This window comes from Sciurus carolinensis, chromosome 17 (genome assembly GCF_902686445.1).
Source record: "Sciurus carolinensis chromosome 17, mSciCar1.2, whole genome shotgun sequence".
Taxonomy (NCBI): Eukaryota; Metazoa; Chordata; class Mammalia; order Rodentia; family Sciuridae; genus Sciurus; species Sciurus carolinensis.
Window position 1 is genome coordinate 31,947,848 of NC_062229.1, and position 14,656 is coordinate 31,962,503.

The window sequence follows — 14,656 nt, forward strand, 5'->3', positions numbered from 1 at the left end:
CCCTAAATGAACATGGAATAACACTTTCCCTAACCTGTTTTTAATTTCTCCTCAGTGTTTAACTTACTAGACTTTTGTTTAATACTTTGGTAAGGAAATACCCAAATAACTTAAAATAACTGTATTAGGCACACACAAAAAAGGATACTTAATTAAGGAAGAGTGCAGAAATAAAACATACTTGATTTTCTCTTCCATTTCTTGTTCACATTCTTTCTTTAGTATGTCCAATTCTTGCTGATGTTCCTTCCTCAACATCCGAAGGTCTTTCTGCAATCTAACAATCTCCTTGCCCAATTTCTGTTTTTCCCGCTCTGCCCCTGCTAATTTAAACTCCAGGTCATTGTGCACGGCTTCCATGTTACTAAGCAACTGGGGTTGGACCACATGTGATTTGGATTTTTCTTCAGTGCTGTCTTCCAAAACTTCAGTGGGTTTATTTTTTCCATCCATCTGTTGTTGTAAAGCCTGTAATTTTTCATATTTTGAGGTTAACTCTTCCATTTCAGCTCTGTGTACTTCCTTCTCTCTTACTAAGCAGGAATCCAGCTCTTTTATCTTTTGTTCTAAGGTCTGACAGGTTAGTTCCTGTTCCTGTAGGGTTTTCTGGACATTGTCAGTCACATTTTCCCAGTTTTGCTTTGTCCCTATGTTATTTTTACCACCCTCTTCTTCCACATGCTGGGACATTATCAAGGGATATTTCTTTCTTTCCTCAAGTTCCTCTTGAAGATGATCTATCACAATTTGATGCTCATGTTGCTTTGCTTCAGCACATTCAAACTTTATTAAGAGTTCCTGGTACTTACACTGCATTTCAGAATAAGATGAAATTGCCTCTTCTTTTTCCTGCTCTAGCCTCTGTAAGAGCTTCTCCTTTTCTGTTAAATTTCCTTGTAAAACACTGAGTTTTTCTTCATATGTCTTCTGTACACAGCCTTGGGAATCTGTTTCTTCTTGCTCTGGACAAGGAGCCACATTGTTGGCTGATTTGGATACAACTGATGTTTCCAATTGTGGAGAACTTTCCATTGACTTAAGTTTCTCTTCCAAAATATGAACTTCCCTTTCTCTTTCTTGCAATTTTGTGTTTAGCTCACTCAGATGGCTTTCTGTACCTTTTTTATATTGTTGTTCTTTCTCTTCCATTTGAGACAACAACTGCTTCTTGATAGCAGCAATTTTTTGCTCAGCTTTCTTCTTAAGTTCTGCTAATTTTGTAGCACTTTCTAATTCAAGTCTATCTTCCAAAGCCTTTAACTCCTCTTCTTTGCTTTTCACACTTGAATTCACATGTTCTATTTCTTTCTTCTTAATCTCAAGTTCAGCTTCCATGGAAGACATTTGCTTTTCAAGTCTTAAAACTTTTTCCTCAGCTCCTTTAATTCTGTTGTCCTTTTCTTCTCCTAACTCTTCAAAGTGTTTAAGTTGCTGAACCAATTCTTTCTGTTCAATGTCTTTTAATTGATTGTAATTGTTAAGAACTTCATGTAAAGACTCAATTTCAATTGTTTTCTGAGTAATGTGGTCCTCTAATTCCACAATCCTTGCTGTTTGAGTCTTTAATTCAGTCTCTAAATTATACTCCTTTTCCTCCATCTTACTCTTCTTGTCTTCCATTTCACCCCTTAAACATTCATATCTTTTATTTTGTTCATCAAGGTCTCCCTTCAATAAACTGATCTGCTCATCCTTTTCACTAGTTTCCTTTGTTTTTAACTCAAACTGCATCTTCAATTCTTTAATAGTGTCTTGATGTTGCATAAATTTTGACTGAGTTTTTTTCTTCCATTCTGAGAATTTGTTGGACCAGTGATCCACCTGCTCAAGAGCAGACATTTTCTCTTTACTCAGTGTATTGACTTTCAAAGACAAATCTTGTACCTGATCCTGCAACTCACGTTGCTGTTTGTCATATTGCTCAGTGAGAGATGAAATGGCCGCTTCTTTTTCAGTTAGGCTGATACTATTCTGAAGCTGAGCATTTAAATCAGTTAGTTGTTTATTAAGACTGCTGATCTCAGATTTTTTTTCCATAAGCTCTTCTTTCATCAATGTGACCACATTGATGTTTTCAGATAACTCCTTCTTCAACTGTGTGATACAAGACTCCTTTTCAGAGGCAGCCTGTTGCTGATTGCCTCCTTCCTTCTGTAAGGCTTCTTTTTCTGTCACAAGACCTTCAATATCAGCCTTCATGCTCTTAATTTGATTTTCTTTTTCTTCTAGCTGATGGGTAGCCTGTTGCAAAGAAGTATTTAGTGCATTTTGCTCTTCTGTTAGCTGCTTAAGTTGTGCTTCCAATTCAGAAACTCTGCAAGTTTTCATTAGCAGGGCCTCCTTAACTTTAGTTGTGTGGTGTTGACAGAGGGAAATCCTAGAAAGAAGGGCATTAGTTTTACTACTACTAATGTCAATTAGCTCATTTGTTTTGGCTTCCAATAAAGCTTCAGTTTTCTTACAGTAACTGTCTAGCTGAAATGCTAGTTCCACAGATAATGTTTGGAATTCCAAGCTTTTGTCTTCTAGGCTTTTCTTACAGTTTTCATGTAAAGATTTCAAACTCTGAAATTCCTTATCCGTAATTTTCAACTCATCTGTCAACTCAGAAACCTTAAGTTTCTCTTTTTCTGCTAGCATTTTTAGTTCAACAAGTTGCTCTTGAAGAAAAGTATTTTCCTTCAGAGAATGATTCAAGTCAACCTCCAGCTTTTCCAGTTGTGCTTTCAGTTTAGTTTCATTTTGTGAGAGAGAGGTCATGTGAACAGACTTTTGCTTTAACTGTTCCTGTAATTCATTTAATGTAGTATCCTGCTTACTACCTTCTTCCTTCAGCCACTTTATCTCCTTGTTCATCTCTTCTTTTTCACACCCAAATATGAGGACCTTTTGCTTCAGTTCTGCTATCTCTTGTTCTTTCTCTTGTAACTGGATTTCATGTTTTTCCTGAAGCTCTTCAGCTTGCTGATTAAGTTTCTTTTCCCAACTTGATATGACATCACTGAGTTCTCGCCTGTGTGCCTCAGTAAGACTCTCTATTTGCTCCTTTTGATTTGTTTCCAGTCTTGATACTGCATCATTGATTCCAACTGAGTTAGCCTGTGCCATTTCCAACATTTTGGCATTGAACTGTTTTTCTTTCTGACTAAGCTCTAGAACAGTATTTTCAAGCTCTTTTTTAAGTTTGGCTTCCTGATCTGACAATTTTTTCTTTAATGTTTCTTGCATCTCCTTTGCTTTCTGCTTAATTTTTTCCATCTTTTTTTCTTGATTTTTAAATTTAGTTTCGTATTCCTCATGCAAAATACTAATACTGTCCTCCTTGGCTGACAATTTCTGTTTGAGAATCTCAATTTCTTTGCTCTGTCCTTCTTTCATTTGTAAAATTATATTTTCCTTTTCCATCAAAATTTGATTTGTCTGTTCCTGCTCAATGTTACTATCCTTAAGTTGGGACTCATAGAGATGGGTTAAAGATTTTATTTTTTCCTCCATTTCACTACTTTGTTTTTCAAGCTGCTGCATTAAGTCCTGAACCTGGGTTTTTTGAGTATCTAACTCAGTACAAACATCTTTCTTTTGTGTTTCCACTTCAGCTACCTTTTTGGTAAGAAGATTTTTTTCTGTTTCCAAATCCAATAACTTCTGCTGCAATTGGGTCAACTGCTCCTCATAAGCTTTTGCCTGTTCACGTGTGGTATTCTGATGTGACTGGAAAAGATTCAGCTTAGCAGATGCCTGTTGGAGTTCTTCCTCAGACCTTTTAATATCTGCCTCTAAATTTACTATATGAGCCTGATGTTCTTTCAAATGCTTGTCCTTTTCTTTCAAGAGAAGCCCCAGTTGATTAATTTGATCTTTTAATGCCTTCTCCGTTCTCTGGATAGATATTTCTTGTTCTTTAATTATACTATCAACTTGCTGCTGGTGATGATTTTTCTGTTCATTCAGCTTGGCTTCTAAGTTTTGCTTCATCTTATCTGTTTGATCCCTTAGAACAGAAAGTTCCTCTTCTAGCTTGTGACGAGCTTTTAATACCTCTGACAATTCAGAAGATAATGATTCCAGTTCTGTTTGCTTTACATCAAGCTTTTCTAAAGTCTTTTCATTCATCTCCTCTATGTGGGCCTGGAAGAGAATCTCTTTGTCTTTCAATAGTGTTTCTTTTTCTTGTTCACATTTTTCTCTAAATTTTTCCATTTCAGTCTGATGCTGTTGTTTTAAGACTTGGAGTCTTTCAGACCAAAGGTTATCCTGCTGATGCTGCAGGCTCTCCAGTTCTGTCTTGTGTTTTTCAACTAAGACTGTAATTTCTTTATTGTGCTTATTTTTTTCAGCTTCCCAATGAACGGCTAAATTTTCTGATTGACTTTTGTTTTCTTGTAAGCTTTTCTCCAAAGAACTTTCCAATTCAAGAATTCTCTGTTAATGAAAATGAACATATTTTTATTAAAGTCCATATTAGCTTATTAGCAATGATATACAGACATGATGTTTACTACCTAAAGTTTAGATAAGTAACTTTACATATCATACCAAACACAAAAAAGGACAATGTGTGCTCAATTACTAAAGAAATCATATAACAAAGGAAAGATTCTGTTTTTCTACACAATTCATAATTCCAAATTTTTTTCTATTTATTTGGTAAGTATTTCAACTACATCTATTTTCAAGAAGATTCTAATGGGTAATAAAAAAACAAAAAACATAAATCACAAACAGATAATAGTAACTTCTGATAGGAAAATGAATTTCCCCCATGTTTATTTAAGGCCTACAACAGTATTTTGTTATTTCCATATCAACTCTGGAAGAAAATTTGTCTGATTTTTTTATCACAAAAATTATTATTTAGAAGGTTTTCATTTGTTTTAAAAAAGTACTTATATAAATTTTACCAAAGACTACTATTATTCATGAAAACATCAATCTTGACTGAAGGAAAAAGAGCAAAGTAAAGCAGACCATAGAATGTAAGAGCTGAAAAAGTCCTCTCTTCAGGTGACTGGTAAGGAAATTAAGACACGATTAATTTATGAAACTAGCAAGTGTAAAGATCTAGTCCTCTTAAGTGACCATTTCTATCCACCATGCCATCTTTTATAAATGTTGGTAATGGAAAAGTAAACAATTTAGAAGTATGACTATCTTACTATGTGAATCACAGCAAAAGGCTAAAAAAGTCTAACATCTGTATGTTTTTAAAACAGGAAGCACATTTGAAATACTGCTGAAGGAAAGGTCAGTAAATTTTAAAATATGCAGAATGAAACAAACATACAAATATATTCATTATAGGATTATATTAACATGGAAAAACTTAAATGCAAAAGCAAGATATTGATGTAAGTGAACTATAGATTATGTTTAGGACATGGTAGGAGGTGAAGTTGGACAAGCAAGAAGGATCCAGGGCAAGTGCTACCTACACAGTGAGACCACTTCCTAGGTCAGGGGTAGGAAATCAATGGAGCAGGGAAGATGTAGAACCTGAGTGCTCAGAGGCAGAATATGTGGCTGTCAAAAATATAGCCAGTTAAGACAAAACCAGAAGCACCAGGTAGCAAACACAGAGCACAGAACCCGAAGCACTCCCATGAACAGCTCTCACCATCTAAAAATGAAGGGCATGTATACATACATCTAACCCAGTAAAACAAAAGGTTCTCTGAAATCTTATAATGCTGTTGTCTAGCCCTTTATCTCAGTTATTTGAAATGTGGTACCTGTTTGAAAAAACACAAATTATTTTATATAAATAATTTCACAGACCTAGAATCTGAATATTATTTAAACTTACAGTTTTATAAGTCTCTGCTTCTTGCTGAAGGTCCCGAAGTTTATTTTCACTGTCTACGAGGATTGCTTTTTTCTGCAACTCTAACTCTTCCAGGGCCAAAGATTCTTGCTGCTCTTTTTCTTGGGTGATCTTCAAATATTCTGACTGACTCTTTTCCTGTGCCAAAAATAATTAAGACCATCTTAAACCCACATAAATCTTCAGCATTCCCAAAGCAGTTCCACAGAAATCATGACTTTCATTTGATCTGCACCCAGCCCTGTGAGGTAGGCAATATCATCATCTCTCTTGTCTACAGAACTGGCACTTTGACTTTTCCAGTATGGTCTGGCTGATCTTTGCCACAATTATTATTAATAAGAAAAATTTTGTTCCAGTAACCCCACTATGTCTCCTATTTTTCCACTACTTAAAATGTTTCACAAAAAACTTCTAAATATGAAGGGCAATACAATTATTTCTCTTTTTTCTGTACTTGAGATTGGTATTTCAACACTGTTTAGAAACACTGTTTAAGTTTATGTGGTCTGTGAGAAACACCTCATTGTAATAGGGTACTTCACATGGAAAACGAAATCAAAGTTAGATGACTTGTGAATATATGGATAAGAATAAGGAAATATCTATAAAACAAAGCCTACCACACTCTTTTTAGATTATCTGAACTCTACTGTCCCCTCAACTCTGAAAATTTTCTCTAATTCTCCTTATTACATATCAATAATCATATTAAAAGTTTTTACTATTTTGAGAAGTTCTAAAGAGTACTTTTAACATAGATTAGCACATTAAATATTAATTTCTTGATTGAACTTCAGTTATAGTAAGTATATTAATCTATATCTAATACTTAGGTATAAGCTGCCAAAAGCAGTATTCTCAGGTCACTATACCCTGGTGAAGCACACTGTTGTAAGCAATGATTTTGTACCATTATTATGAGTAGACTGATGAAGAAAATACCAGTTTATATAACATTGATTTTAAAAGTTTCAACATACCATATTGTTTAATGTAAAATATATTTTAAATGAATTTCTACATGCTTATAAAAAGGAAAAAAATTTTATAAAGTGTATTGAATGAAGAAGGGGGCAAGCAGACATGTTTTGTGCTATTTGGAATATATCTGAATATATCAGTTCTTAGAAATCATTATTAACATGGCCAGTGATGAAGGTCCAGTGCCTATAAAGGTCAACTACTTCAGCTGAAACAGCATAGTGGGTCTTGATGAGAGTCCCAGTTTCATTTATGTCCCACTTTGTTTCTCAATTCCCTGCCCCTATTTTTAATTTATACTGCCTTGTTATACTTTCAATATTCTTATAAACTGCTTTAATTCCTTTCTGGACCAACAAAGAATACAAATATGTGTTTATTATTTGTATAAATTTCACAACCACACATTAATTTCCCAAATCTCAGAAAATTATACTATAAATTTATAAGCTTATTTGCCCCACAAAGATTAGAAAACTTGTCACCTTAGTTCAAGAATCATTATCATTAGTTCATTATATTTATGAAATTCTCAAAAGTTCAGACCCAATTAAGAAAACAATGTATAAAGGAAGAAGATTAAAATTTTAAATACTATTTCTTCACGCTTTTGCACTAAACGCATTTTAAAAGTATACATACTATTTTAAGGATAATAAATTCATATAAAAACTACATTTTTCACATTAACACTTTTTATGATAACTTACATAAAAAGGCTTCCACAATTGAAGAAAAATTTATTTTTGTTTTAAATTTTCAAATTATATTATTTCAACAAGTCTATCAGCAAAAATATGAATCTTTGCTTTTCTGGTTATTGCTTTTGTTAGTTCAGTCTGTTTTTAAATTTAACTTTATTTTTTAAACATCATATGGATTGAACATTTTCTCCTTTTTAAAATGCAATTCAGGCAAAACTTTGGAGATCTGTGCTCTGGGTACAATGGGTCAGTTGAGTTTTCAAACATTCTTCCTGAAGTCACAAGTTCAATTAACCTACCTTCTCCTTTTCTTCTTCCTAATTTCGGACTACTGATAGGGTGGAAGGGCTGGATAAACATACCCAAACAAGCAAACTGACTGATGACAGCTTGGTAAATGAGTACATTTAATTTTTACAGAATACTAAGCTAAGGAGTTCTGACTGCTTTTTCTGCCTACCTCCTATCCTCTCTGCATAGCTGAGAGACAGTGGCCAGGGATGTCAACTCTTTAACTCTGTGAAATTTATCTATAGCAAAAATAAAATAGGTACTTACAAGAGCTACTTTCATTTGCTCCTGTAATTCCTTTTCTCGAATCTCAAGCTTTTTGGTCAATTCCTGCTCTTTGCTGGCCAGCTCCTTTTCATGCTGTTTCTGCAGTTTAGCAATTTGTTCTTCATTGGATTTCTGAAAATCAGCCAAGAAGATAAAATGAAAACACCCAGAATAAAATATGTAACTCCACAATGAAATAACATTTTATTATAGTTTAATGAAGCTAATAAGAGGAAAAAATTCTCTATATAGATCAAAGTCACTAAAGCCATGACAGTTAAAAAACAAGCTGGGCATGGTGGCCTGTGCCTATGTTCCCTGCATTTTTCCCAGTGAGACAGAAGGATCACTTGAGACCAGGTTGGGCAACATAGCAAGACCCCACTGAAAAGAAAAAAAAAAGAAAAAGGGAAAGGAAAAAGGAAAGAAAACACACACACACACACACACACACACACACACACACACACGAAAAACCAGTAATCCTTTTCTCTTAGTTTAAGACAAGAAATGTTGCTGCTGTAGTAGAGTCCTATGGGGTTGAAACTCCATTTCTACAACTTGCCAGGAACTTCCCCAGAACAAGAAAGCAATGGGAGATGGGGGGTCAGGATGTTCTCAGAGAGGGCACTTCATGGAAATCAAGTTGCCCTGGCTGCACCAATCTAATTATGCTAGCTTTCTAGGTATGGACTATTTATTAAAGTTACAGGTCTTATTCTTGCTTGGAGGAGTCATTAGACAAGATAAACATGCAAAAAAATAGCCAATACTCTTCCAAAAAATAAGAGTAATTAGGGAAGGCTAACAAACAGTAGGACATATTATAAAACTAGAATAAATACAGTAGTGCAATACCAGTACATAGTCAAAGCAATAGAACAGCACAGAGAATCCAGAAAAAAAGACCCACATTTATTACTTGACTTAGTATGCAATGAAGATAACATGGCATATCAGAAGGTAAAGGGTGGATTATTAAATAATTTGGAGACTATTTGGTAGACATCTGGAAAAAGGTTTCAAGTTGGAGTTGTACCTCATTCCCCACACCAAATAAATTTTGGTTGGACCAAAGAGGTAATTATTTAAACAAATGAAAGCAACAAAGTGCCACAAGAAAAAAAAAATAGGATTAAAAACTAGGATCTCATAATTGAGCATGTGTTTCTCTTTTTGTTTTGTTTTGTTTTGCAGTACTGGAGATCCAATGTAGGACTTTGCACATGCTAGGCAAGTGCTCTACAACTGAGCTATATGCCCACCCCTTCAAGTGTTTTTATTTTTTTATTTTTATTTTTAATATTTTATCTGTAAATGGACACAATATCTTTATTTACTTTTTTATGTGGTGCTAAGAATTGAACCCAGTGCTTCACACATGCTAGGCAAGTGCTCTACCATTGAGCCACAAACCCAGTCCTTCAAGTGTTTTTAAACAGAGTGGCGTGGGAGGGAGGCAAGAATGGAGGAAGGAGGGACTGTATAGAGGGAAAAGAGGGGTGGGAGGGATGGGGGAGTGAGGAAAAATAACAATGAATCGAACACCATTACCCTATGTAAATGAATGATTACACAAAAGGTATGACTCTACTTCATGTACAAACAGAGAAACAAGATGTATCCCATTTGTTTACAATAAAAATAAATTAAAAGAAAACCAGTAAAGATCCAGAGAGCATTTAAAGAAAAGACTAATAAATTCAACTACCATTAAAAAAAAACATTTTATGGCTAAAAATAAAAAATCCCAAGAAACAAAAACAAAACAAACTGTAAATAAAGTCAACAATAATCTGAGATTACTTGGATAAAAGCATGTTATATCCAAAGGGCTAATTCCCACCATCAGTAAAGAGCTTCTACAATTATGTAAGTAAAGACTAACATGCTGCCCAACAACGATAAAACCAAGTCTAGGATTTAGTCAATCAATTCAAAGAGTAAAACTACAAATTCCTTTTAAACATATAAAAATATGTACTGGTAGGAATTATACCATACTGGTTAAGAATTATACCTGTCAGAACTACAATAAGCCAGGCCTGGTGGTGCACATCTGTAATCTAGCTACTCAGGAGGCTAAAGCAGGAGGATGGCAAGTTTGAGGCCAGTCTTGGCAACTCAGGGAGATACTGTCTCAAAATAAAAAACAGAAAGAGCTGGATATGTAGCTCAGTAGTAGAGTAACCCTGAGTTCAAATCCCCAGTACCAAAAGAACAACAAAACCCCTATGATGATATCCCTTTTTAAAATTTATAAGCTTGGAAAGAGAGAAAGGTAAGATAATACCATCTTTGTGACTGGGGCAAACACTTTTAACACATGGTATGTGAGGGTCTAAACTGTACTCCACAGGGCTAGAGCAACCAGGCAATAATTACAAATGCACATAATCTTTGAGTAATATTCTACTTCTAATAATCTATCCTAAAGAAATACACATGTAAACAAATATGTAAAGGATAGTCACAATTTCCAATAGCAAAATCTGAACTATCTAAATATCCATCAGGCAACAATTAAATTATGGGAAATTCATACAATGAACTCAAGCAGCCTTTAAAACAGATTGGGGCAGGTGCATCATTATCAGTTATCAACAAATAAGGAACAATCTCCTAGATAATTAAAAGAAAAAGCAAATTAGAACAATTTATATAACATGGTGTTTTTGTATTGAAGAAAATTAAAGGGGATTATAAAACAACAAGGAAGTTATATGCAGAGATTATCTCTGGGAAGTATATTCAAAAAACAACTTATGCTTGGAAAAACTAAGAGGTTAAAATGGAGGGAAATCTTTTTTCACTATATAATTGGGTGTTTTTAATTAATTCTTTTTATTTACTCAAATTAGTTGTACATAAAAGTAGAATGCATTTATACATAACAGTAGAATGCATTTATACATTTTGACAGATCATACATAAGTGGAGTGTAATTTTTTATCTTGATTTTTTATACCACAGTCACATTAGGATCTTTCAAAATAATTTACATATTATTACATCATTATATTCCATGATACAATTACTTAGCACATCATATGACCATTCAAAAAATTAAGATAAAATTAGACAGTTGTAGTCAATGCCTTATATAAAAAATAATTGGTCACAATTTCTATCTTGCAATTTGCCTGTAGTTCAGCAGAAGGATTAGAAAACATGAAAATGATTTAATTTGCCACTCTCCATATCTCTATGCACAACTATTTATATAACACCTGCTATGAATAAAACCACAGAAACCTTGCCAGAAGTAAAAACACACACTGCAACTCTAATATCCAAGCCTCATCTATTGAGATCTGTAATTTTTCATAAGCCATTTTAGAGGCCATAATCAAATATTAAGAAGGTAAACAGGGAGTCAGCAAAGCAACAGGATAGAGACAACAAGGCAAACATGACAGGAGGAAAAACAAGCAAAACCAAAACCACGAATGGGTGGAAAAGGGAACTGGGGGCAGGCAGGGAGTGTCATGGTATTTTCATGTTTGCATTTCTGAAAAACTAGAAATCTTGGGATTTTGAAAATGAGATCAGTTTATCTATATATATATATTGCAGTACTAGGGATGGAACCTGAGACCTCACACATGCTAGGCAAGCAAGCACCCTACCACTGAGCTACATCCCCAAGTCCTGCATCTTTTTTAGATTTTGAGACAGGAGCTCACAAAGTTGCCCAGGCTGGCCTTAAATTTCTGGTCTTCCTGTCTCAACTTTCCAAGTAGCTGGGATTACATGCATGAGATACCATACCTGCCCTATCTATATTTTTAACAGTACCAGAACATTAATAATTATCCTTCAAGGAGCTGAAGATGTAACTCAGTGGTAAGGCATGTGTTCAGCACGAGTGACGCCCTGGGCTGAATCCCCAGCACTGCATAAAAATGAACAAATAAATAATTATTTTTTTAAAACATTTAAAACAACCACCCTCAACAACTCACTCCTTCATTCCCTGAAGCACACACACATTAGGCAAGCGCCTCCTCAACCAAGTTCTGCAGAGGATATTCTACCAATCAAGTTAAGCAGTCTACCTTCAAGGAGCCTATAGTCAAGAAACCTGGTAAGGCACAACTCAGTTCATAACACAGCCCACTGGAGAGAGAGTAAAGCTTAAAAGGATCCAGATAAGTACTTACATATTAAATTTATTTCTCTATCAAAGTACGTTTTTTCTATATTCTGAACATAAAATGGTCAGTCTGAAATACATATTAATTCTTCCCTACAGTCAAAACTGTAAGCCAAACATCAGACTTAATTTCAAAATTGTTATAATTCATTTCAATCCTGAATTATTCTTACTTTCATTATGTCAACGACTTCCTGTTTCACCCGACTTAATTCCTGTTGAAGGCTGATGCGTTCCTCCTCACTTGTTTTTTCAATAGCTTTTATTTGTTCATCCATTTCTGCCTTCATTTTTCTCCGTGCCTCTTCTGTTTTTTGGGCTGTGCTTAAGGCTTTTTCAAGTTCCTCAAAAGCTATAATAGAAAGAGCAGAACACAAGTATCTCAAGAAATACTATCATTAAGCTAAAGTGTTTTACATTCAATTTACGGGAACTAAGAGCAGCTATAGCAGGACAGGTTAAAAGACACATTATTATTTTAAGCCAAAAGATATTTCTGAGTTATTCAACAAAGCCACAAGAATTATTCAGTCATTAAAACCAATTTTCACTGAGTTCTGAATTAGGTTAAGACTGCTTATGTAAACTAAGCTCAGAAGTTTGAAAATATATATATTATTAAAGATTCCCCACTCTCCCCTCCCCAGTGTCCTTGTGGATAACAAATTAAAAGAAACAAATGTGTTCTTACTTCTATCTAATTTCAAGTGCTTCCTTATTTGTTATATAGTTTTAAATTTATCTATCATCAGTAATTAGGTAACACTATTGTATTCTAGGACATATTTAAGAATGAAAAGAAATGATTGCTTGACAAATCTTACGTGTAAAAACTTCTTAACCATATAACAGAAGAGAGGGGACTTTGCTTCTTTTTAAAAGCACTTACTGGGTAAATAACATATTTAAACAATATACTTTTGAGAGGAAGCTTACTACTTGTGTAAGTTTCAAACCAGGCCTGCTTTCAATTGACTAGAAAGAATGATTCAATAGTACAAAAAAAGGCATTACCAGCAGGGAGTTCTTGAGTGAGATAAGTAAGAACTCAGGCTTTAATGGGCGTGGTGGCACACACCTATAATCCCAGGGACTCAGGATGCTGAGGCAGGAGGATCTTGAGTTCAAAGCCAGACTCAGCAATTTTGCAAGGCCCTGAGCAACTCAGTGAGACCCTGTCTCTAAATAAAATAAAATTTAAAAAAAGGGGGGGAGGCGGCTGGGGATGTGGCTCAGTAGTTAAGCACCCCGGATTCAATCCTCAGTAGCAAACAACAACAACAAAAAAACCCTAAGACCCTGCAGAAATAATCGTCTTAGCTAGAGTAAAAGGCCTTTAAGGAAGCCAAATAGATTACCCACTGTTTAACAAAATCAGATGGGATGGGTACAAAACTTGGGTAACTTGGACCCCAAAATATATACATGTGTATGTTTATACTTGTATACATATGCATGTACATATGTGTGTGCATACATGTGTGTCATGAATATATATTCACGCATACATAAACACACTTTATTTGCATAATGACACCCTGTGAAAAATCCTAATGGTACTGTCATCCTAGATTATTTCCTTTAGTCCTCACAGTACAGAAGTCCACAGACCTCCCACTACACACAGACAGACTATAAACAAAACTCAAGTGCTTATGAAGGATTTTCAACCTCATCAAGAAACAGGTTCAGAGGATACAGTTCACTGACATATATAATATTTTCACTTCCAGTTGTATAAGAAATGTGGGAACTTAGGGCATCTCAGAAAAAAAAAGGCCTTTTATTAACCAGAGCTTGGCTTAACTGTGGTTTGGGCACAGGAACTGCATACCTGAAGACAAATATCTATTCTAAAGCATTTTTTAAAATGGTAATTGCATCAGATACAGAAAAAGGAAGAGAAGGCAGAACTCTGGTGACAATTGGAAATACAACTTAGTACTTAAAAAATAACCCTTATGACAACTATAAATCTTTAATATAAAAAACAAATCTAGGGTTGGGGATATAGCTCAGCTGGTAGAGTGTTTGCAAAAGACCCTGGGTTCAATCCCCAGCACCACATACACACAAAAAAAATTCTTTTGAGGTCTAGGGCTGTATAGCTCAGTGGCAGAGTGCTTGCCTAGCATGTGTGAGGCACTGGGTTTGATCCTTAGCACCACATAAAAATAAACAAAATAAAAGCATTCTGCCAATCTGCAACTACAAAATTAAAAAAGAAAAAACATACACACAAATCTATCCAATTTATTCATTTTACATAACTTAAGTATAAAATGATGCTAAATAAGGTCTAAATTTCAAACGGATTACCTGAAATAATTTTAAGATTCCTAGTCTAACTTTACTACCATTTGCCTGCAAACACCATGATCATAATCCTTAGACAGGAATATGCTGGAAAGGAAACTACTTAAAAAAAAATGT

General features: G+C 34.6%; 1 protein-coding gene across 7 annotated transcripts in view; it reads right to left on the reverse strand.

Annotated features, from left to right (window-relative positions):
* Positions 1–14,656, reverse strand: part of Golga4 (golgin A4) — a 101,133-nt gene that overhangs the window by 32,247 nt on the left and 54,230 nt on the right. For all 7 annotated transcript variants that reach the window (XM_047530242.1, XM_047530241.1, XM_047530240.1 and 4 more), the window contains 4 exons: positions 12,397–12,575; positions 8,068–8,199; positions 5,804–5,959; positions 182–4,422 (listed from right to left, as the gene is read on the reverse strand). In XM_047530242.1, coding sequence (XP_047386198.1) covers positions 182–4,422; positions 5,804–5,959; positions 8,068–8,199; positions 12,397–12,575 — 4,708 coding nt within the window. The remainder of the gene's footprint in view (positions 1–181; positions 4,423–5,803; positions 5,960–8,067; positions 8,200–12,396; positions 12,576–14,656) is intronic.